The 26,655-nt window shown below is 43.1% G+C and overlaps 1 protein-coding gene across 14 annotated transcripts in view; it reads right to left on the bottom strand.

Annotated features, from left to right (window-relative positions):
- ptprk (protein tyrosine phosphatase receptor type K) overlaps window positions 1–26,655 on the bottom strand; it is a 229,609-nt gene that overhangs the window by 146,216 nt on the left and 56,738 nt on the right. For all 14 annotated transcript variants that reach the window (XM_056233705.1, XM_056234489.1, XM_056238174.1 and 11 more), the window contains one exon: window positions 14,064–14,335. In XM_056233705.1, the coding sequence (XP_056089680.1) occupies window positions 14,064–14,335 (272 nt within the window). The remainder of the gene's footprint in view (window positions 1–14,063; window positions 14,336–26,655) is intronic.

The raw sequence follows: 26,655 nt of genomic DNA, 5'->3' as shown, positions 1-26,655 counted from the left end.
CAATCACAGCACTGGGCGTTTACATTGAAGTCTCACACCCAATCACAGCAGTGGGCGTTTACATTGAAGTCTTACAGGCAATCACAACAGTGGGCGTTTACATTGAAGTCTTACAGCCAATCACAACAGTGGGCGTTTACACTGAAGTCTCACAGCAGCCAATCACAGCAGTGTGCATTTACACTGAAGTCTCACAGCAGCCAATCACAGCAGTGGCCGTTTACACTGAAGTCTCACAGCAGCCAATCACAGCAGTGGGCGTTTACACTGAAGTCTCACAGCAGCCAATCACAGCACTGGGCGTTTACACTGAAGTCTCACAGCAGCCAATCACAGCACTGGGCGTTTACACTGATGTCTCACAGCAGCCAATCACAGCACTGGGCGTTTACACTGAAGTCTCACAGCAGCCAATCACAGAAGTGGGCGTTTACACTGAAGTCTCACAGCAGCCAATCACAGCACTGGGCGTTTACACTGAAGTCTCACAGCAGCCAATCACAGCACTGGGCGTTTACACTGAAGTCTCACAGCAGCCAATCACAGCACTGGGCGTTTACACTGAAGTCTCACAGCAGCCAATCACAGCAGTGGGCGTTTACACTGAAGTCTCACAGCAGCCAATCACAGCACTGGGCGTTTACACTGAAGTCTCACAGCAGCCAATCACAGCACTGGGCGTTTACACTGAAGTCTCACAGCAGCCAATCACAGCACTGGGCGTTTACACTGAAGTCTCACAGCAGCCAATCACAGCAGTGGGCGTTTACACTGAACTCTCACAGCAGCCAATCACAACAGTGGGTGTTTACACTGAAGTCTCACAGCAGCCAATCACAGCAGTGGGCGTTTACACTGAAGTCTCACAGCAGCCAATCACAGCAGTGGGCGTTTACACTGAAGTCTCACAGCAGCCAATCACAACAGTGGGCGTTTACACTGAAGTCTCACAGCAGCCAATCACAGCAGTGGGTGTTTACACTGAAGTCTCACAGCAGCCAATCACAGCAGTGGGCGTTTACACTGAAGTCTCACAGCAGCCAATCACAGCAGTGGGCGTTTACATTGAAGTCTTACAGCCAATCACAGCAGTGGGTGTTTACATTGAAGTCTTACAGCAGCCAATCACAACAGTGGGTGTTTACACTGAAGTCTCACAGCCAATCACAACAGTGGGCGTTTACACTGAAGTCTCACAGCCAATCACAGCACTGGGCGTTTACACTGAAGTCTCACAGCAGCCAATCACAGCAGTGGGTGTTTACACTGAAGTCTCACAGCAGCCAATCACAGCACTGGGCGTTTACACTGAAGTCTCACAGCCAATCACAGCAGTGGGCGTTTACACTGAAGTCTCACAGCAGCCAATCACAGCAGTGGGCGTTTACACTGAAGTCTCACAGCAGCCAATCACAGCACTGGGCGTTTACACTGAAGTCTCACAGCAGCCAATCACAGCACTGGGCGTTTACACTGAAGTCTCACAGCCAATCACAGCAGTGGGCGTTTACACTGAAGTCTCACAGCAGCCAATCACAGCACTGGGCGTTTACACTGAAGTCTCACAGCCAATCACAGCAGTGTGCGTTTACACTGAAGTCTCACAGCAGCCAATCACAGTAGTGGGTGTTTACACTGAAGTCTCACAGCAGCCAATCACAGTAGTGGGTGTTTACATTGAAGTCTTACAGGCAATCACAACAGTGGGCGTTTACATTGAAGTCTTACAGCCAATCACAACAGTGGGCGTTTACACTGAAGTCTCACAGCAGCCAATCACAGCAGTGTGCATTTACACTGAAGTCTCACAGCAGCCAATCACAGCAGTGTGCGTTTACACTGAAGTCTCACAGCAGCCAATCACAGCAGTGGGCGTTTACACTGAAGTCTCACAGCAGCCAATCACAGCACTGGGCGTTTACACTGAAGTCTCACAGCAGCCAATCACAGCACTGGGCGTTTACACTGAAGTCTCACAGCAGCCAATCACAGCACTGGGCGTTTACACTGATGTCTCACAGCAGCCAATCACAGCACTGGGCGTTTACACTGAAGTCTCACAGCAGCCAATCACAGCAGTGGGCGTTTACACTGAAGTCTCACAGCAGCCAATCACAGCAGTGGGCGTTTACACTGAAGTCTCACAGCAGCCAATCACAGCACTGGGGGTTTACACTGAAGTCTCACAGCCAATCACAGCACTGGGCGTTTACACTGAAGTCTCACACAGACACGCCCCTTCAAACAGAGCGTTCAAATCAGAGGATAAAATCAGGGTAGGAAAAAGCCATTTATTTCAAAATTATGACAATTTTTTATGTAAAAATCATACTAACATTATAAGGGCACCCCCTTTTATACATTAAAAAACATTATAAAATAATAAAACAATGCAGTTCATGACCCCTTTAAAACAAACACACACTAAAAACGTCTAAGCAAAGCACTTGCTGCATACACACACACTGCATTCTACATAAATACTGCATATTTGACAGTGTTTATACATTTCGAGTAGCGATAAAACTCTGAGCAGTGATTTTGAGGGTGTGTGTTTGGACTGCATCATGTCTAAACATCCATTACACACACAATCATCCATCATGTTTCTATTGAACACATAAATGACTCTTCAGAGCATTAAATTATGAAACATTGATTACATCTGAAGCCCTGCATGTACCACAATCAATATCGCTTAAGGCTGATGACTCACAACACACACACACACACACACATACAACACTCTCAGACCAAAGATGAGGAACATTATGACGAAAGAGAGAGAGAGAGAGAGAGAGAGAGAGAGAGAGAGAGAGAGAGAGAGAGAGAGAGAGAGAGAGAGAGAGAGAGAGAGAGAGAGAGGCAGTTCTCATTTTCTTGTTTTCCCTCAGGAAAGAGAGACGAGTCTTCAGGTTGACAGACAGCATCACGCCACCTACATGATGACTGTGTATCTGCATGTGTGAATGTATTCAGTCCAAACAAGAGTGTTTTAGAGCTTGTGGTTGTTAAGATGTTCAGGCTGGTTGCTATGGTGTATCTGGCTGGTTGCTAAGGTTTATATGTATATATGGTTCCTAAATCTGCGGGAGTTTTTCACTTTTTCTGGTGCAGCAGAAGAAAATCTGATCTCTCAGTAAAGTAGCAGCACTCTCTGCTCAACAACACACATGACTGAGGAATCATTCAAACGCTGCAGGACGACACACACACACACACTCAACTTTAAGACTGTTAAGAGGTTTCGCCATATATCACTATTCACACTAGCACTAGTGATAATTAACTAAACTCGGCATGAATTGTGAGTTGTGCTGATCTTTTCTTCTTTATTGCGTCGTATATCCGAGTGAAACCAAATGGTTGTGGTTTGCTATTGGTGGATCTGGTGTGATTGACAGGTTAGAGCCCCGCCCTCGTCATCACAGAAGAGAAGAGATGCAGCAAGAGGAAGTTATTCTGATTCAAGATTATCAGGAACATGGATTTAAAACAATAATGATGTAAATCATTTAGTCATAAACACTGCAATATTCCATGAAAATAACACGAATTTTGATTTCATGGTGACTTTAAAAAGCACTAATTACAGCACAACTAATGTTAACAAATACAACCTTTGATTTTAATAATGTATCAGTAAATGTTGAAATTAACATTAACTAAGATGAATAATCTTAGTATTGATCATTCTTAGTTCATGTAAACTAAGGTAGTTAACTAATGTGAACTAATGAACCTTATTGTAAAGTGTCACCGAAAAACGGCACTTCAGATATAAGAAACAAACACACATGCACACTTTCCTCTTCCTGTTGACGACATTTCACCAGATATTGAGCTCTGAGCTCTCATCTCTTCACCTGTCAAGAACACACACACACACACACACACACACACACACACACACACACACACACACACACATTTGCATTGGCGGTGGTGATCATTACCACAGCTCTCTATGAGTAAACAATGAGAGCAAGGAAAGATCCTTATTGATGCCAATGTGATGCGTGGGGCGCGCTTTTTATTTGTGTTATTCGGCGGGTCTGCCAGCGAGCGCAGAGCGAGATGTCCTTCATCATTTGGAGAGACGCGTGCCGAAATGTTGTTTTCCCGCAGAATAGACGTCCTCCACCGCAGCCGCTCCGCGTGCCAAGACTCCGGCCCATTAGGGGCAATACATCCCAGTCCCCGAGCAGCAGATCCCTCAGCCCGGGACGGCCCATACTTCATCCCTCAGGTTAGATTGTAATCTGTCATTTCTCGCTCGCTGAGCTTATGGAGATCACCCTGAAGCCCAGTCTCTTCAGCAGAAGACAGACCTTCAGTCTCTCCGATCAATGCCGGAGGAAAAGATAGGGATCCGTCTGAAAAGAGTCACAGCTTCGGGAGAAGAACACTCTCAGTGTCTTTTAAAATGTTGTTTACATTGTTTGTTATCATGGTTGCACTTTAGTTTACAGTACGTGTACTTACAGTGAACTTCACTAAGACAGTACTGGATAATATAAGGTTACTACATGGGTTAAGGTCATGTTTACGGGTAGGCTCAGGTTTAGTAGCCTATCTAGTTAATACGTATATAGTATGTAAACAGGACTGGACTGTAAAATAAAGGGCTACCATTATCATTAAAGGGACAGTTCACCCGAAATAAAAAAATCTGTTATCATTTCCTCACCCTCAAGTTGTTCCAAACCTGTATGAGTTTCTTTTGTCTGTATTATTGTTTATCTTACTATGGAAGTCATTGTCTACCGTCAACGGTTTGATTGCCAAGATTCTTTAAAATATCATGTTTTTTTTGTTTTGTTTTTCAACAGAACAAAGAAACTCATATATAGATATATATGAATGTATAGTCCACCAAAACGCAGTTGTCGTGCAATTGAACAGTTAGAACGCATACAAAGTTTTCTGTATTCATTTGAAAACGGTGTCGTGTCAACGGCCCCTAAATTAAAACCGAATGATTTTTACAACGGAAATGAATCAATGCTGAACTTACTTTAGCTAGACAGTGACTTTCTTCCAGAGCTGCTGCACAGCCAATACAATCTCGGTTGCATTCATTTCCTATCACTGTAAATCTGCTTTGAAACAATGTATTGTAAAAGTGCTATATAAATAATAGTCCAGGCAAAGTAGCGTTTTACGACGGACTAATTGTAAAATAATTTTTTGCAGCTTTGATCATTTCTATAAGGTGTCCAGAACAACATATTAAAAGTCCTAGGAAATCCTAGTTGAGGAAATATGTTTAATTCTCATCAATCCAAGATGTGTGCCAGTAAGGCCAGGCAACAACACACCCCGATGTGGTAGGAGTAAAGGAACCAATTAAGCCTATTTGGGTGTATTTTGGGCATATTCGATTAGTGTATAGCTCATTTGCTTAAACTTGAAACTTGTAATACAAACAAGTTTTATTTTGATAGGAGTAAAGAAAGATAGCCCCATCGGGGTGTGTTGTTGCCTGGCCTTACTGGCACACATCTTGGATTGATGAGAATTAAACATATTTCCTCAACTACGATTTCTTAGGACTTTTAGTATGTTGTTCTGGACACCTTATAGAAATGATCTATGCTGAAAAAAATATATTTTTCAATTAGTTCTATTTTTGGCTCCAAAATGAGTTACTTTGCCAGTTTGCCAGGACTATAAAGGTGACTTGACTTGAGGCATTGCACTCAATCAACTTACAGGTTATGAAGTTTACTGTGTTTATGTGGCCGCTCAGTTTCTCTGTTCTCATGTCATTAAAGATGAAGTGCTTCACACAGGCTGTTTAAGACACTAACGACAAATGCCAGACTAAAACACTTTTTCCCTCCTCAAATACATAAAACATTAGCCTTTATATATACAGTGTTTGTAGAATAAAGAAAACACTGTACTTATTCAAACATCAGTTCTTCATTTACTCTTGAACTGCAAACAAGCAGAGACGTTCTAAACTGAGCAGAGCTTCATTCATGATAGAGGTGGGCGGAGCTATGAGCTTTGACTGACAGTTCGAGGAGCTTCCTTCATGATAGAGGTGGGCGGAGCTATGAGCTTTGACTGACAGTTCGAGGAGCTTCATTCATGATAGAGGTGGGCGGAGCTATGAGCTGTGACTGACAGTTCGAGGAGCTTCATTCATGATAGAGGTGGGCGGAGCTATGAGCTGTGACTGACAGTTCGAGGAGCTTCCTTCATGATAGAGCTGGGCGGAGCTATGAGCTTTGACTGACAGTTCGAGGAGCTTCATTCATGATAGAGGTGGGCGGAGCTATGAGCTGTGACTGACAGTTCGAGGAGCTTCCTTCATGATAGAGCTGGGCGGAGCTATGAGCTTTGACTGACAGTTCGAGGAGCTTCATTCATGATAGAGGTGGGCGGAGCTATGAGCTCTGACTGACAGTTCGAGGAGCTTCCTTCATGATAGAGGTGGGCGGAGCTATGAGCTCTGACTGACAGTTCGAGGAGCTTCATTCATGATAGAGGTGGGCGGAGCTATGAGTTTTGACTGACAGTTCGAGGAGCTTCCTTCATGATAGAGGTGGGCGGAGCTATGAGCTCTGACTGACAGTTCGAGGAGCTTCATTCATGATAGAGGTGGGCGGAGCTATGAGCTCTGACTGACAGTTCGAGGAGCTTCATTCATGATAGAGGTGGGCGGAGCTATGAGCTTTGACTGACAGTTCGAGGAGCTTCCTTCATGATAGAGGTGGGCGGAGCTATGAGCTTTGACTGACAGTTCGAGGAGCTTCCTTCATGATAGAGGTGGGCGGAGCTATGAGCTCTGACTGACAGTTCGAGGAGCTTCATTCATGATAGAGGTGGGCGGAGCTATGAGCTTTGACTGACAGTTCGAGGAGCTTCATTCATGATAGAGGTGGGCGGAGCTATGAGCTTTGACTGACAGTTCGAGGAGCTTCATTCATGATAGAGGTGGGCGGAGCTATGAGCTGTGACTGACAGTTCGAGGAGCTTCATTCATGATAGAGGTGGGCGGAGCTATGAGCTGTGACTGACAGTTCGAGGAGCTTCATTCATGATAGAGGTGGGCGGAGCTATGAGCTGTGACTGACAGTTCGAGGAGCTTCATTCATGATAGAGGTGGGCGGAGCTATGAGCTTTGACTGACAGTTCGAGGAGCTTCATTCATGATAGAGGTGGGCAGAGCTATGAGCTCTGACTGACAGTTCGAGGAGCTTCATTCATGAAAGAGGTGGGCGGAGCTATGAGCTTTGACTGACAGTTCGAGGAGCTTCATTCATGAAAGAGGTGGGCGGAGCTATGAGCTTTGACTGACAGTTCGAGGAGCTTCATTCATGATAGAGGTGGGCGGAGCTATGAGCTCTGACTGACAGTTCGAGGAGCTTCCTTCATGATAGAGGTGGGCGGAGCTATGAGCTTTGACTGACAGTTCGAGGAGCTTCCTTCATGATAGAGGTGGGCGGAGCTATGAGCTTTGACTGACAGTTCGAGGAGCTTCATTCATGATAGAGGTGGGCGGAGCTATGAGCTCTGACTGACAGTTCGAAGAGCTTCATTCATGATAGAGGTAGGCGGAGCTATGAGCTGTGACTGACAGTTCGAGGAGCTTCATTCATGATAGAGGTGGGCGGAGCTATGAGCTTTGACTGACAGTTCGAGGAGCTTCATTCATGATAGAGGTGGGCGGAGCTATGAGCTGTGACTGACAGTTCGAAGAGCTTCATTCATGATAGAGGTGGGCGGAGCTATGAGCTGTGACTGACAGTTCGAGGAGCTTCATTCATGATAGAGGTGGGCGGAGCTATGAGCTTTGACTGACAGTTCGAGGAGCTTCATTCATGATAGAGGTGGGCGGAGCTATGAGCTCTGACTGACAGTTCGAAGAGCTTCATTCATGATAGAGGTGGGCGGAGCTATGAGCTGTGACTGACAGTTCGAGGAGCTTCATTCATGATAGAGGTGGGCGGAGCTATGAGCTTTGACTGACAGTTCGAGGAGCTTCCTTCATGATAGAGGTGGGCGGAGCTATGAGCTTTGACTGACAGTTCGAGGAGCTTCATTCATGATAGAGGTGGGCGGAGCTATGAGCTTTGACTGACAGTTCGAGGAGCTTCATTCATGATAGAGGTGGGCGGAGCTATGAGCTTTGACTGACAGTTCGAGGAGCTTCCTTCATGATAGAGGTGGGCGGAGCTATGAGCTTTGACTGACAGTTCGAGGAGCTTCATTCATGATAGAGGTGGGCGGAGCTATGAGCTGTGACTGACAGTTCGAGGAGCTTCATTCATGATAGAGGTGGGCGGAGCTATGAGCTTTGACTGACAGTTCGAGGATCTTCATTCATGATAGAGGTGGGCGGAGCTATGAGCTGTGACTGACAGTTCGAGGAGCTTCATTCATGATAGAGGTGGGCGGAGCTATGAGCTTTGACTGACAGTTCGAGGATCTTCATTCATGATAGAGGTGGGCGGAGCTATGAGCTTTGACTGACAGTTCGAGGACCCAGTGGAGTTACGTGGCTTTACCTGTACTTTAAGTTGCATTGAAATGAACTCCTATGTACACTACCAGTGGATTAATGCCAATGATTTATGCATTACATAAAGAGACTTGATCCTTTTGACTTAATGATTTATGATAAGATGCTAAATTATATATTCAGGTAATGGCCTATAAGCCAGTATGAATCAAGTCTGTTACAATACGCTCACACCTTGGAAGAATTGCTAATAAAATCAGCCACGTTTATATGTTTCTGTGTGGGTTAATAGAACTGTGTAGAAAAAAGGTCAGGTTCAGTTCCAGTACTAATGACTTTAAGGCTGTTCCACCACAAAGCTGACTTGTTGCTTTAAACATGTAAGTTTATAAAATAATAATGTTTGAATGCAACCAATACATGTGGGAAAAGTCCTTAATAGGCTACTCTATTAAAATAGTAAACGGTTCTACAAGTACTTTTCTTACGTGTATCTTGAACAAATGATTAAGTATAGGCCAAATATAGACTTACTTTTAAGCATAACCCAAGTATAATTTTGTTAAGTATATCTCTGATAAGTGCACCTAAAGTAGACAGAAAGTATACTCTTATTTTTAGTTTAAACACTTGAATAACGTGCGAAAGCCGGCGGCTGAACTGAACTGAAGCTGATCTACAACACTGAGGAGAGGAGTGAGAGAGAGACACAGTGAAGCACATTAAATCAGCACAATAGAGTGAGTGTGAGTAATCAGCCTAATGACTTTAAAACATGTCATTATCTGCCCAGACGACAGGAAAACACACCATTCTCCGTGAGACGCAAACACTGTACAGAGAAATAAAAGGGAAGGGAATGATGGCTACAATGTTTATGTGTTCCTTGCACAATAACAGCATACGGGTTAAATGATGAGTTTAATATCGGGGGGAATTCTTTCTTTGTCGTGGTATAAACTATGTGTGTGTGTGTGTGTGTGTGTGTGTGTGTGTGTGTGTGTGTGTGTGTGTGTGTGTGTGTGTGTGTGTGTGGGGGGGGCGTGAGGATGAGATATCTCACAGTGTTAGTTAAACACGTCCATGGAGAACAACAGCTTAAAACATACCAAACGCCTGTATGTTGGGCTTGAGGTTATGGAAATCCACACAATGATATGAATACACACACACGTGTGCTCGTGTTTCTCACCTAGACATATACAAAGTGCTTATAAAACCTTAATGAGGATGTTTCCACATAAAAAAATGGCAAGAATATTCAAGACTATAATAATAATGCAGGTACATATTCAGGTAAATGTGTGTGTGTGTGTGTGTTGGTTAGTGAAGCTGAGTGAGAAAGATAAGATATTATTCTGTATCACATATACAGAGGACATACACACATTATGCACTTTTTCAAACGCTCGTATCATACATCACACACACACACACACACACACACACACACACACACTGTGTACGCTAATCTAAGCTTGCAACGACTTATACATTACTGCTATGCTGGACACAAGATAAAACAGTGTGTGTGTGTGTGTCTGTGTGTGTGTGTGTTTATGTGTGCTGACCTTGACTAAATGTGAGCTCTCAACACTATCACAAAACACCCCCAGCCTTTATCTAACACACACACACACACACCCTCTAAATCAGTCCCCTCACACCTTCTTCCGAGCCCCGCCGGGATCTCCTGCCCTGAGGGATCTTGTTTTGGGAGAAGGTGGGAAATCGGCATTCACACGGAGTTGTGAACCCTGGGAAAAGTGTGAGCCCTTCTTTAACCCATGGCTAGAGGTGCACAATGGTGTAGTGGTGGTCAGAATATCCTTCAGTTGGGGACACTGAATTATCATCATATAGCGGATAGTGGATTACAGGCAATCATTATAGCATACATTTAATCATTTGAAGTAAAACTTATTTTAACCATTCCTTTAGATGATTTTTTCGCTCAGGTAACTATTAATATTTTAAATTAAAGTGTTAATTTTGCACATTCCTAATTAATTACACATACAAATACTCAGTGGGAGTTACACAAATATACATGTTTAATTCTCCTAGTTGAGATGTTAACCTCCAGCTTGCCGTAAATCTTCAAATGTGAGATATTTCATGAATTTATTGGGTTGTTTCAAATATTGAGCGTAACACTAGCTACATGTAATATATATTACTATAACTAGGAATGTGCACGAGTTCCCTGAAGTGGCATCATGATGTAAACAATGATCATCATTATAATGCCTGACATGACTGAATTCAAAATCCAGTACCAACTCAAGTAAGGACAAAAACATGCCAAATAGGGACATTTCATGTTCAAATGACAGCGCTTCAGCAGCACTGGGCTCGTCTGAGAGCCGGACACGTTCATGAGCACAGGGAACTGAGGGAAGATGAACAGACTGCTTCATCCTGGGACAAGCTCTTTAAAATGACCTGATTGGGACACTCGTTTTCCCAGTCATCTCAATGGCAAAAAGTCCCAATCAACCTGAGATCACCCTATTTAAAATACATGCCGCTTTACAAAACAAGTCATTGAGTTGATCAGGAGTCTTGTTTCTTGTTCTTAAGAAAATTTTTCAAGAATTGCATTTCTTAGGATTAATCTTAAAGTCCCCCTGTAGTCAATACTTAAAACTCATCTTTGATCACCAAAATTACATATTTAAAAGTTTTTTCCTTGAAAAAAAAATGTCTTCATGCCTTAAAATATCTTGACTGTCACTCGACACCCTTGCCTCATTTAGTATACGCGGTTCTATGAATATGCAGATGAGCCCCGCCTCCACTCACTCCCTCAGCTCAGAGATCCACTGGTTGACGATCACACGTTGATCTGATTGGTTACAAGGTCGTTTGTGACGTCAGAAACACCAGCGATTTCACACCGTGTTTTTGAGACTGTCTTTGGTTCACTGCAGTTTTAAGCAGAAAATACTCAGCAATGCTGTCGACTTATGAACTTACACATGGTTTGTCTTAAAGCGTATTAAAAACACCACATAGACACATAAACAACATTAAAAGCTGGATTTGCACCACATGGGGACTTTAAGAAACGTATTTAATGCTTTTTTTTATTAACTAACAGAACATTTCCGGTATGCCAGTGAATTATAAAGCTTTAGTTAGGAGTCAGATCACCAATGAGCATGTAAAGTTCAGATTCTGTGAGTGGGTAATTAATTAGTTAATTAGCCAAGCGATTACACACACACGCACGCACACACACACACACACAAGCCTGCTGATGACGCACATTTCTGTTTTGCGTCCTCAAAGAACATTATTAAAGAACACATCATAAGCCAGAGAAACCACAAAGGAACATGAACATTATTTGCCTTAGAAGAAAAAAACAGAAAAACAACGTATTCTCTCAAGTTTAGCGACTGTGACTGGATATTCAATCATTCATGGGAACTGAAGGATGACCAAAGGAGCGCCAGCAACACGTTAACTCATTCCCTTTGACAACGTTAACGACGGCGAACGCGAGCGACTTCCTCAAACGCTTCAGTTCTGAGCTTTGGCGTGATTTCAGACGATCTGACATTGAATAATTGAGAGTAACCGAGGGCAGGTGTCCAGCTCATTAAGCCAGTCCGTTTGACGTGGTGACTAACGATCTGATCGGGGAAGTGTAGCGCTCTCGCAGGGGATGAAGACTCCCTCGGGAGTTACGCACAGAGAAAACAAAACCAAAGTGAATCAGGTCTTCAGCTAAAATAAACTGGACTCCAGCAACAGATCTGACTCATCAGTGCCTAATTAAAGGGGACAAGAAATAACAAGCCCACACCAGGGTTTGGAGATGGACTGCGAGCGAGAGAGTGTGATGAAGGGACGTAACACGCCTGGACTCATTAGAAGGGACACGTCTCCGGGGCTTTAGGGGGGCAGCAGGTGGGATATACTCTATACTGTCAGAAATCACATCCAGACATGAAGAAACAAGCCCTCCTGATCCATTAGCCCGCCTCGGAAACATCACGCAATATTAATCACAACAGCGTCTCCTCACAGCTCCTCCGAGCGAGACGTGTAGTGCGTGTGGGCGGCCAGTAGAGGCCCTCCAGGTGTGTGTGTGTGTGTGCGTGCAGGGCTGATAAAGCTGAAGCAAACAGACGGACACTATAAAGACGCATAAAGAAACTGTATCGTCACAGTGTTTAAAATTCTGTCTCCCACACAGAAAGAGAGACAGCAGAGAGAAAGAGAGAGAGAGAGAGAGAGGCGAGATCAGTCAGGACTCCCAATTAGTCTGAACACAGACGGAGGCTTTCAGTATTCACCGTCTCACACACACACACACTGAAGCAGAACAACCCGTCAGATCACACACACACAAGGCAAACACTGACACATACACACCCACTTTCAACAGTGAAGAGAAGAGAAGAGAAGAGAAGAGAAGAGAAGAGAAGAGAAGAGAAGAGAAGAGAAGAGAAGAGAAGAGAAGAGAAGAGAAGAGAAGAGAAGAGAAGAGAAGAGACTGATCATTAAAGCAGTCATATTCAGTGGATGAAATACTACTCTACTGGGACTATAAAAAGCGATTGTATTGAAAAACTAAAGTCCCGTGAAGAAGCTCCGCTGACCCAAAGAGACGTTTCCCCAGCAGGAAACTCTCCGTGTGACTCTACACATGCAAGGACACATTAATAAGAGCCATTACTGTCATGAATATGACTGAAAAGCTCAACAGAACCGCTAGATTCTCATAAACCAGCTCCGGTCACACTGAAACTAACCCAGCTCTGCCTACAAGCACAACATCCACTGTGATGCCGTTTCTCATACTATTGTTTAGAGGGCTTGACGCCAGGAACGTGTCACCACATGGACTTCAGGAGTTACTGTCCGACAACACCTCTTTTGAATTTCGAGCTCAGAGTTTGAGGGAAAAGTCTTTAAAAATGTGCTTTTAGTTTGCTTTCAAGACCCAATATACTTCAAGCGAAATCAAAGATGAACGGGTGTGATGTCCTTCCAACTAAATCTGTGCTTCAGGAGCTCGAAACAGCTTGTCATAGCGAACTCTCCGGGAAAGGTGGGCGTGGCTCTGAGGCTCCGCCCTCTCTGAGGTGTAAATCTCCTCCGGTTCATTTCTTCTGTTCAGACGCGAGTAACATGAACACACTGGAGAACCGCTGTATAGTAGAAACTGAAGCTGTAATTGTAACTGAAAGCGACACTGACACTGTTTTTCATGTTTAATACAGTAAAACTGCGGCTTTACAGCAATCTACAGTATAAAGTGCTGTATAAATAAACATGACGTGACTGGAGTCACGGAGCTGGTGCAAACAATGATCCGATGCTTTCTGAATTTCTGCATTTGTATTGTGTGTTTATTTAGTCAAGTGCAGCACATATTTACATATTCATCTAACATTCGCTCTCGGCAGTGTGGACGGCGTCAGGATGATCGCTAACAGTACATCACTGCAAATTTATTTCCAACTCCATTTTACCCATGAGCGACGAACGATAAAGAACTTCCCCATGAGTATATCGGGGCTTTAGCATCTTTGCGTCTCGCATCTTTTGATTGGCTGGGTGATTTGCATACCTGATACTCATTGGGCCAGAAGGTGCTGACAGCGAGCTCCGCCTTCATCCAGTCTCGGCCGGTGCAGGACGTGACGTTCCAGATGGGGTTTGCCAGCGGCCCCTTGTTGACCTTCACCAGGATGTTGAGCGTCCCGGAGCTGGAGCCGTCCGGGCAGAACAGCAGATAGTTGAAGTCAATGCAGTGGGTGTCGTTTTCTTTCATCACGGGCAGCTGAAGGCGAGCCTTTTCTCCATAGTCGTGCTGAGAGGTGTCCACCATCATGTACGAGCCTGGAAGAACGCAGAGAGGAAACACACGTGAAGATCTCAAAAGCGTGAGCGTCTGACTTCTTACATAGGCAGCGTCCTCACTCAAATGAAACCTCATTAGTGCCTGATTTGCATCCAAAGGAATTCGTGTTTAACGCAGCGCTCTAATTAGAATGTGAACAACAAGCACACACCAAACATTGATCCATTGGTCATTAAATTGAGCTATATATTTGTTTTAATACTGCATAACACATTTACATTGACATTTCTTTTTTTACTCTAAGCTTGTCGTGATGCATTCTGGGATCAAAGAATCAATGATTCAATATTGATTCTTCAAATCACCAGATTGTTGCATGACATTACGGCTGAGATATTCCTAAATGAACTGAATTTAAGGGCTAAACCAGATTCCCAGCACTACCCGTTTAGATTTTGAACCAGATTTTCTGACTGAAAAATACAGAGCCACACCAAGGAACATAGAAAACGTTGAGACACTCATCTGCTAAAAAGCAAGCAAAGACGACAAATTGTTTGAGAAGTCGCGTGGGATCCCAGCTAGAGACATGGGGACACAATATTTCTGAACTTCAGAATCAAAGACTCGAACACTTGGCAGTTCGCCGTGTGCTTATTACAGAACGCTTTCATAATCGCTCCGCCGGAGAAACGGTTTCCAGCTATTGGCCAAGTGGGACAGGGCCATGTAGGATCTGGTTCCGGTTCTGTAAGCATGTGATTGCACTGAGAGGAAAACATTTCAAATCCCAAACGCCCAGAGGACGGACATCAGGCGGCGAGAGCACAGACTTCACCACCATTTGTCCAAATGAACATACATCTGTTCATCTGTCTCTCCACGGCCAGAACCAGAGATGACCATCTCTCTCTCTCTCTCTCTCTCTCTCTCTCTCTCTCTCTCTCTCTCTCTCTCTCTCTCGTCTTTGATCCTCATCTTCTGTCAGTTGCTACACATAAAGCCTCGATGAAACTCATCCTCTCTGCCTAAATCAATACCCCTGGCCATGTTGTGTGTAGCTCATCAGGTGCATGGTATTCCAGATTCAGAGGTTTTCAAGTGTAATCATTTTCTCTGGCTGTGAAATTACTTTAGACTATTTTTATGTAACCATTAGTCATGTGGGTTGGGAAAAAATACTCTTATGCCTGGTTCAGATTACACGATTTTTTTTGTCTGTTACGATAGTCACTGTGTCAGATTACGCGATTTTGACTCCTAAAATCCTGTCGTGTCGTGGACAAGAAACATGTCAGGCTACCCGTTGCTTCCTGACCAGTCGTCGCGTGCCGTCTTTACCGACGCGCGTGATGTCATCGAGAAGGCGAAACTAGTAGCGAGTGACTTCCGGAAACAAACGTAAACAGACAATGGATGAAGTGGTGAGTGTTGGCTGTCCTGTGTTCAGAAAAACGTAACAAAAGAAAGAAAACCCGACAATGGACACGTTCCTGGATTGCTCGAAGAGGACAGTATGGGCTGTCAATCCTCCAAAGAGAACTTGAGGTAAAATATTGTTTTCTGTTACTGTTGCCACAGCTCCACGAACCTTTCCTCCATGTCATAACTCCACCTAGTAGCACCATCGTCTCTCTTTCGTTTCGCCATTTTTGAAAGTTGTGTACGGAAAAGCTTCTGTGCTCCTATTGGTCAACCTCATACATACCCGTCGTGGACGACCGTTAAAAAAATTAAACATGCTAGTCTTTTTGTCGTGCTGTCGTGAAGCATCGCAGACGCGACGTAGGTTGTCGCCCACTATGACACACTATACGAGATGATACGATCGAATCTTGCGTCCCGACGCCCGTTGTCGTTTGCGAATCCCCACGACACCCTACGTCAAACGGATCGTGCCAAAATCGGGCTAAAATCGTGTAATCTGAACCAGGCATTAGTTATAACACAGAGTCCAGACTCTCAGCTGCATTCAAGACCATCGCTGATAAAAACACACACCTATCACCACATACTGGATCTTTAGCAAACTAAATTATTCATATGATTATAACAAAAAATGGGACTGTTCATGTTTTACGAATATGTTTTATATACATTACTGTTCAAAAGGTTGGGCTCAGTAAGATATTTTGTTTTAAGAATGTAACACTTTGATGCATTAAATTGATCAAATAAAGACATGTATAATGTTACAAAAGAGATTTGATTTCAAATAAATGCTGCTCTTTTGAACTTTCTATTCATCAAAGAATCCTGAAAAATAAAATGCGTCCCGGTTTCAACAAACATTTGCTGTTTTTCAAACTGTTTTCATCATTGATAATAATCAAATTTATTTTCCTAAGCTGCAAATCCTCATATTATTAGAGTGATTTCTGAAGGATCATGTGACACTGAAGACTGGAGTAATGATCACAGGAATAAATGACACTTACTATATATTCACATAGAAAACAGCTGTTTTAAAAAATGTAAATATTATTTGAACGCTGGTGTATTTTATCATCGTGTATCATGTCATGTCACATTGTAGACATTAAATGAGTTGTGAATGAAGATTCATGTTGTCTTTGACACTATATTCTCAGAATGAAGCAGAGGAATATCATTTTCACAGCTGAGAACACCAAAGTGTTTTGAAACACTGCTGCCCGTCTTTTATTTCCATTGAAACAGCAAATGTCTAAAGCAGTGATCATTTAGAGACAGAGATAGCCTGTTTATTCAGGAGACAGATGCAATGGTGCAGAAGTTGCCATTTGGGCTTTCTTTGCAGATGAGGCACATCCACGAGATCTACGAGGAGCTGTTGTCCTGTGTGAGAACATCTGTTTCTCTTTCTCTCTCTACAGGTGAGTTCTGGGTGAAAGAAAGCCTCTTGCTTTTATAAGTATAGAGTGTGGATCAGACCACCAGGAGAGATGGAGAATCGAATGCAAATTGGCCGAGAGCTGCTGGCAACCCTACCAATTATATCCGTCTCCCGATTTCCCCGCTCCAAATCTCACCGCAAGACCGACATGCTTCACACAGCTTCTGAAAATCTCCGATACAAAACCAAAGTCCTGACTGGTTGGACCAAGGCCTGCAATTACTCATTCACATATTTCATTCACACTTTCATCACTGTCAAAATATTTAAAAAAGAATACAGAAATATTTAGCAGAAAAACAACTACCTGTCCTTTCTGTGTGTATAGCAACACTTCATATTTGAAACATATTTTGTATATTCCCTGCAAAAATTTGTCAAAATATGCAGTATGAATATCATGTATAGCTAGGGTGACCAGATGAGATTGTCTAAAATTCTAGACGGTTTTCGGATGACGAGGTGGGTGGGGGGGGGGGGGGGGATGGGCGCTACTATGGATAATTCCCCACCCACTCCTCCCGGTAGAGACATTTTAGCTTTTTAGTGGTGTGTTGGGGTTCCGGTACACCAGCCATGTCAATGACACGAATGAATGAAAATGAGCTTGTCAATATCTAAATTCGAGCCTACGGTATCTGTAAAAAAGATGCTGCAGCCAATGAGCAGCCGGCGAGGGCTGGCTTAAGGACGACTCAACCTCCACGGACAGTTTTTTATGTTTTATCAGACAATAACTACTCACGATTTTGCTTTAGTATAATTTTCGGGACAATTAGGGCCAGATTCGGGATTCGGGACAACAGCTTAGATTTTCGGGACTGTCCCGAATTTTACGGGAAGTCTGGTCACCCTATGTATAGCCATACTGAAAGCGACAAGGAATAATTCACCTCAGATTTTGAAAATAAACGTTCAAACTATGACAAAGATTGTTGATTTTTGATTGATTTGGTTGCGAGTGCAGTGCGTTTGCAGAGAGACTCCGCCCACACGCTCTTCTGATTGGCTGTGATTTTTGATTGATTTGGTTGCGAGTGCAGTGCGTTTGCAGAGAGACTCCGCCCACACACTCTTCTGATTGGCTGTGGTTTTTGATTGATTTGGTTGCGAGTGCAGTGCGTTTGCAGAGAGACTCCGCCCACACGCTCTTCTGATTGGCTGTGATTTTTTATTCATTTGGTTGCGAGTGCAGTGCGTTTGCAGATAGACTCCGCCCACACACACTTCTGATTGGCTGTGATTTTTGATTGGTTTGGTTGCGAGTGCAGTGTGTTTGCATAGAGACTCCGCCCACACACTCTTCTGATTGGCTGTGATTTTTTGATTGATTTGGTTGCAAATGCAGTGCGTTTGCAGAGAGACTCCGCCCACACGCTCTTCTGATTGGCTGTGATTTTTTTATTGATTTGGTTGCGAGTGCAGTGCGTTTGCAGAGAGACTCCGCCCACACACTCTTCTGATTGGCTGTGATTTTTGATTGATTTGGTTGCAAATGCAGTGCGTTTGCAGAGAGACTCCGCCCACACGCTCTTCTGATTGGCTGTGATTTTTTTATTGATTTGGTTGCGAGTGCAGTGCGTTTGCAGAGAGACTCCGCCCACACACTCTTCTGATTGGCTGTGATTTTTGATTGATTTGGTTGCGAGTGCAGTGCGTTTGCAGAGAGACTCCGCCCACACACTCTTCTGATTAGAGTCATTATATGCAAATATTAGACCACAGAATGACACCATTGATCAATCACAATCAAGTATTTCAGACAGACTTGTAATAAAGCTAAATACAGCCTGTACAAGCAGGAAGTTAGGCATCTCAGGTAAGTGAACCTGCCCCTTACAGCTGGATTACAGAGCACTCGCGGATGCTGCCGGAATAACTGAATTATTCTCTGAGCGCTCACGGCGAGACACTAATGACTGCAGGTGAGAACAGCCATGTGCATGTCAGGAGGTGTGTGTGTCCTGCCGTTTCCTCTATAAACGCCCGTTGGGTAAACATTCGTTTCTTCCCAAAGGTCAAAGGTTGGTCACGTGAACTAACCGGCGTATCCAGATGGCACTATCGTTCAGCCAAGAGTTACTGGCAGAAAATGAAACATGTCCATGAGTGATTTTTGATTTATGTAAGTGCTTCCTTATGAACATGTGCTGGAGAGTTTGGAGAATGTGTATGTGTGCTGCTCATTAATCACTTCAGTGTAAAACGGAGAAGAAAACGACGAGAGCAACGGCAGAAGGCTGGACACATTAGATGAGAAGGTTTGGCCGGCTCTCAAAGCCACAAGAAAACATGAACACGAGTGCTCCTCCACAAAGCTCAGACCCGAGGCTGGTTTAGCGAGTGGTTTATGTTAGTATGCAGACCACTGGACAGAGAACTAAACCACCACACCACTAATTACACACATCCACACACAGATCCACTCTCTGCTTAAACCTCAAACCTCAGTCTAACCAACAGCATGTCTACATAGAGAGCATCCAAATGAAATGGAAACTCGTAATGACTGATTTGAAATGCTCTTCATGGGCAGCAGCAACACAATCAAAGCCAAATACTTTAATGAATATAAACAGTACACACTAAAACGTTTTTTAATACTTTTTTTTAGTAGTCGACCGATCTAACATTTTTGATAACCGATACCTATATAAAGCCGATCTATATGATATCATATATATTTAATTTAAAATATATTAAAAGCACATGCATCACAATTGCTGGAATTAAATATATATTTATTTTATATAAGATTTACTAAATTAGAAATAAATCATTCAAAAATTAATATGCAAAAAAAAAAAATTACTTGATAAATAAATCTGTAAAATAGTAAACTAATGAAGATGGAGAATCGAAGCTTGGACTCAGCACTTTCAAAATAAAAGTCCTGATCACTGTCAAAATAAAAGTTTCCGACACATCGGCCAAACAGATAAACTTATCGGTCTATGCTGATAATTAAAAAATGCCATATAACGGCCATAGCAATACATATATAGCAATAAAACTTTTTTCCACATTGCATTATGGGATTGCCTTGGAGTATTTGTCATGTTTTGTGAGTGAAAAATGCATTTGACTTCACTTTGAATGTTCGCTCATTACACAGCTGAAATAACATGAATATTCAGATTTCACTTCAGAGAAAGGTTCAACGGCTGTGATTTATTGCCCATTGTTGTCGCAGCTTTGCAAGTAATGGAGGATATTTGTCAAAGTTTATGCCTCAGAACCGTTTGTCAGTAGTGTTGTAACGGTCGGCGAGGGTTCATCACTGCAAATTTGCCAGTAAAATGCAGTAGCACCTCATTGCAGTACACGAGATCCAGGGGGCGGAGTTGGATCCAGATCTAAGGGGTGGAGATGGGTAGGATTAGGGGTGGGGTTAGGGATCAGGGGGTGGAGATGGGTAGGATTAGGGGTGGGGTTAGGGATCAGGGGGTGGAGATGGGTAGGATTAGGGGTGGGGTTAGGGATCAGGGGGCGGAGATGGGTAGGATTAGGGGTGGGGTTAGGGATCAGGGGGTGGAGATGGGTAGGATTAGGGGTGGGGTTAGGGATCAGGGGGCGGAGATGGGTAGGATTAGGGGTGGGGTTAGGGATCAGGGGGTGGAGATGGGTAGGATTAGGGGTGGGGTTAGGGATCAGGGGCGGATATGGGTAGGATTAGGGGTGGGGTTAGGGATCAGGGGGCGGAGATGGGTAGGATTAGGGGTGGGGTTAGGGATCGGGGGGGAGATGGGTAGGATTGGGGGGTGGGGTTAGGATCCCTAACCCCACCCCCATATTATTTTGTTATAGTAAATGTCCTTTTTTTTTTTTTGCAGTTTCAGACTTTCTTTAAACTGCTGCCCTATTTTAGGGGTGGGGTTAGGGATCAGGGGGCGGAGATGGGTAGGATTAGGGGTGCGGTTAGGGATTAGGGGGCGGAGATGGGTAGGATTAGGGGTGCGGTTAGGGATCAGGGGGCGGAGATGGGTAGGTTTAGGTATATAAGGTGGGGGGAGTTGGATCTGGATCCAACTCCTCCCCCTGGATTTCATGTTCTGCAGTGAGGACCATCTCACAAAATGTAGTGCAAGTTATTTGCAAAGAAACCATTTTACTGCAGGAGGTTTTATTGGACAACAATTTGCATACGCCTCTGAGTGCAAGTTGATGTCATCAATATTTTTGTTCTGTTTTTCGCATAAAGAAATATTTTAAATGCGCGTGCCATACAGTATCTGCTAAAAGTACACTAGCACAAAGATGACAGTAAAGCTAATAGACATGGACTAAAAGCCCAACAAATTCCAATTTCATGGTCTCTCAGAAGAATGGATCAGCTTGTGAGCTTTAAAAGACAGCAATTTACAGAGCTGCTTCACACAGTGTAAAATAGGGCAGCAGTTTAAAGAAAGTCTGAAACTGCAAAAAAAAAAAAAGGACATTTACTATAACAAAATAATATTTCTCTCAAAAAGTATTTCAGCAAAGCTCACAAAAACACCACAAAATAATAACAGAAGAGTCTTATTTCAGTTTGAACTCTTGCTCATTTCACAAGTTAAGTTTTTTTTTAAAAAAAGATAACCTATAATATGACCCCTTTAAATCAAGAGGTTGAGAAATGAGCAAAGAAGAGACAGAAAGATATTGGGAAACAAGAAAGTGAGTAACGGAGAAGGAAACTACCATTCATTGTGTCAAGTATTGAAGATTTGATGTAAAACAGATCTCCACGTCTCGTTCCAGGGGTGTAGGAGTTCGACGTGAGCACACAGAGCAAATATTCACGTCTGCTCTTAGTGAATGTGAAATGTGGAGCGCATTATTATAGCGTGCTCAGAGGTCTGATGTTAAAGTCACTCCTCAGTGGAATCAGAGCATGACTAAGCAGAAAAAACATGTTCTTGTTACACACTGCTACAGATTGCAGCCTCGACGTGTGCCAAAACCTCACCGAGTCAACAGCCCTGAATCCCACACATGCTGACACACCCAGAACATTCACAAGAGAGACAAGAAACACTTATCTACACTTTTTATATGGTTTTTCACTATAATTTAGCTTTATATGCACAATTTCCACCCTCTCCATGATCTTGTTGAAGGGCTCCTATTATGCCCTTTTAGGAAGTCTTGCTTTTGTTTTTGGGTTGTACTAGAATATGCTGTCATGCTTGATTTTTCAAAAACACATTATTTTTCACATATTTTACATTATTACAGCTCCTCTCTCCCCAGTCCCGAACGCGTCGTTTAGTTCCGGTTTGGATGAAGCCCCTCCTTCCAAATTATGAAATGTGCTGTGATTGGTTAGCTGGCCCAGTGTGTTGTGATTGGCAGTGTGTGTTTGGGAGATGTCCCACCCCTCCATAACCGCAAGTTCTGCTCTAGAGTAAATATTACGGATGGCGGCAATATCAAACCAATTCGAGACCGATTCAGACCCTGACAATGTTAACGAACAAGAAGATCATCCAGAACGGATTTCATGCACGGATTCCACAGGACGTTTCAGAGTGGTATGTTTTTTTGTTTTTTTTAATATGCTTATGCATTTTAGATACGACTGCACACCACTTAATCATGATATTTGTCAGAAAACTTTGGTAATACAAATAGTAATCGATCAGAAAGCCATGGACAATTTCCCTAAGGGGTGGCGAACAGTCTTACTAAAGCTACAGTAAACACTATATCAACACTAATGTTGGCTAGCAGGCGAGCGTCGCAACAACATAAAACTTCCATAAACAACAGACTGTCCCAACAAGGTGGAAACTGCTCCATTTCAGGAGAAGCTTTTGTGCAGCGCCTGCATTGTGTTTCTGAAGCTGTTCTTCGTAAAATGTGCAGCACACAGATAAACGTTGGGATTATAATGTTCAGGAACCGTGTTTAAAATAAATTCTAACCACTCTAAGTTCATCAGGCTTAGGAAGGTCAAACAAATGAGTTGAGGAACAAACCGCGTCTCTTTGACACCAGCCGTTAACTTTTCCACGTATTCCGTGGGCGAGATTATTTAAATGAGTAACATTATGACTTCATAAAGCCCCCCAAAAAAACGCGTTGTATTTCAAACAAGCCGATCGTTGTAGTTCTTGGAAAGTGGATTCTGTTAAAGGTACAATATGCAGAATTTTTGCAGTAAAATATCCAAAAACCACTAGGCCAATGTAATATTTTGTTTTGTTGATTACTTACAATATTCCCAATGTTTCCGACTATTTGTAAATCGTGAGAAAATTGCGATTTTAATCAAGAAAACGGGGCGTGTGAGCAGGGGTGAGGAGTCGCCATTCAATGCCGTCATATCCGTGTTTGCCTCGGTTTCCGCCAGGTTTGACCTCGTACTGTGATAGTAACCATGGCAACAGACGTGGACAACCGGGTTATTGCCGTTATGCCTAGCAAGACGCTCACGCTGTTGTTGTTTTGTTCAAACATTATGGACCATGGCAAGCAGACTTTGAGACAAAAAGAGGACTAAAACGAAGATCAACATCTTTCGAGATGCCGAGAGCTCCACGTCCGCGACTAACTTCGACTCGACAGAGACGCGAGTGTTGCATGTTACTTTATTAGACAGGTGAGCAAATGTACATAAAACTAATCAATGTTATTTAGTTCAACATGATGAAATGTTAGAATATGATCTGTATGTTATTCTAATGTTGATCTAGCTTATTGCTAGTCTCATACAGCCAACACAACCTAACTAACAACATTCAACACACTCAAATGCTGTTTAGTGTGATAGTGTAACTGTTAGAGCAAGTGAAACAGCGCTCCGTTACCTCAAGTTTAATTCCTCTAATAAACTGACCTGTGTGAGTATTAATTCAGCACTTGCGTGTAGTTCGGTAGAATGAAATGTCCTTATTCCTTTATATCCGCGGGACTAGCGTTGCGTGTGGCGCTGGTATACGTCTAGCAATCGCGCCCTGCTTCACACCACAGTCATGTTAAAAACATCAGTGTATTCACTCATCCATAAAAGATCCATCAGCTTGACGACAAGATCCATACTTACGCTTAATGCGGAATATACGTCATCATTATACGCCTTTATTATTGTAAGAGGTAGCGACCCCTGGTGGCGTAAAATCCTACATATTGTACCTTTAAATAAAATATCGCCCTTTGGAGTGGACTTTGAGCTTTTGTAAACTTACAGATCTTTTGTGTGCTCAAACAGCAACATTACAGACTAACTAAAGTTGAAAAAGTGTAAAAGTATAATAGGACCCCTTTAAACTCCCCGTATCGTTGTAAACAAACTGTGAGACAAAACCTAAACAATTTAATCAAACACAAAACTGCATCGGTGGCACTTGAGAAACTGATTATTATATAATCTAATGTGCACCCCTGGGGGTACGTGAGGTGGGTACGCGAACAAAACGCTGAGCTCATTTACTGAGCATAGAGAACCACTGGAGATATGCTGTGTATGATCAAATTATTCATACTTAAAAACATCAAATGTAGTATTGTTTTTTAAAATGTATTTACAGCGCACATACAGCTGTTTTACACATTACTTTGAGATTTATTTCATTTTAATTCTACATCCTGTAATTCTTCAGGAGCCTTTAACGTAAATCTCCATTACACCAGTTCATTAGCACAGCTGCACATTACACCGAACGACTGCACATATAAGCTGATCTGTTATCCGTCCACATTCAGAGAGAAAACAGACCTGTCAAACACAGCCCATCGCCTGCTCTCTTTGATTGCTCATGAAATGTGAATAGCTGAAATGGGCTGTTGGGTTTTTGGCAGTGATGTAGAAATATGGGCATTCACATTCAGATCCCTGCCGTGAGAGAGAGAGAGAGAGAGAAATATAGAGAGAGAAGGGCCGGCCTGGACCCGGAGCGCATCTGCTGTTCACAGAGGAAATGCGCAACGTTCAAGAGACGAAACACTCGCACCATGTGAGAAAAATCTTTCTTGTATGATGTGAGAAAAATAAACCCCCTAAATGCATTTCGAAAGAGTCATTTTGTGGCATTAAACATCGGTTTACCATAATATCACAGTAACAACTGTTAGAATAAAAATGTGCAAACCGAAACAAAAATGACATCTGGAAGCTTCTTACACTGATTAAGTTGCATTCAATTATTATGATTTCACAGCAGTAAAAAAAAACAAAAAAACATCTCTTTTCAAGGGAAACCATATAAAAATGTAAAGAATTTCCAAGAATAAAGCTGTGAAGAAATGCATATTAGTCATTATCTCTAAACTAGGCTGATGAAGTAGAAGAGAGCTGTCAAAACACAATGATGCCGTCACAACAACGCTCTAAACAAGATGGCTGACAGAAGACACTCAAGATGGCTGTCAGCCTTCCCACAACACTAACAGCCGGATCACCGCCGCCACAGCGCACATCCGTTCTTCAGGGTACAGGCCGTCCTCTCCTTCATGGCACTGACCCACATTAATGGGAACGCTCCCTTTTGTCAGGCAAACACTGGCCAGGAGATGTAGAGCGGAAAGCTCTGTCACCGCGGTGAAACACTCGTCCTTCCCAACGCTCTTCACACGCTCACAGTAACTCGAGACCGCCATAGCCAGGCATTCAGTGCCCCCAGTTTCCAGTAGCAGGACGGTAGCAGGACGGTTCTGTCGTTTACAAGACGTAAAGATTTTTTAAAGGGGTCATATAATGCCATTTTTGTACAAGCTAATATGATTCTTTAGGGTCTAAATTAAAAGTTTGTAATATACTTTAATTAAAAATTCTCATTAGTATTGTAAGAAAACACTTATTTTACCTGGTCAAAAACAGCTCTGTTTTCAGCACGCCGTTTCAGTGCATATGCCTTTAAATGATCATGAGCTGCGCTCACTCCGCCTCTCTGTTCTGTGCGTACACTGTTTGTAACTCAATAACACAATGACCATAACGCGTTGTTCAGTATAAACGTGGGATTATGCATTATATTGAGAACGTCGTACATAGAAAACATGCCGTAATGTACCCTGAGTGTAAACCTTAGACGCATTCATTGTGAAGCGTGCAGCTAGCGATTTGCAAAGATTAATATATTAATATAAAGTTTAATAAAACGTTACACTCACTTCAGTTCTTCTGGAGATTCAGCAGGAACACGAATAGCTGGTACCGATCCTTTATTCATGAGCAGCTTCTTAGCAAATCCAGCTTTATACTGATCCTCGTTTATAAAGCAGTCTGGTGAGAAATGATTCGCGCAAACATGAGAGCATTGACGTTGCTCGTGGGGAATATTCCCTTCGAAAACAAACTCAGCCACTGCGTCTTCAGCGGTTCGGATTCAGGAACATCAAAATGACTGTGTTCGTTATTACACCCAAGAACAGAACACCACAATCGCTTAGACGCCATTCTGCTCATAGACAGTGCTCCAGCATATCAACAATGACCGCGCCGGTTCGCGCAGACTATGATTGACAGCTCTCACGAGCGAGGGCGGGTCTGTGTTGAAA

This window comes from Rhinichthys klamathensis, unplaced genomic scaffold (assembly GCF_029890125.1).
Source record: "Rhinichthys klamathensis goyatoka isolate OS25496 unplaced genomic scaffold, OSU_Roscu_1.1 h1tg000001l_1, whole genome shotgun sequence".
NCBI lineage: Eukaryota > Metazoa > Chordata > Actinopteri > Cypriniformes > Leuciscidae > Rhinichthys > Rhinichthys klamathensis.
This window is presented reverse-complemented; position numbering and strand designations above follow the sequence as displayed.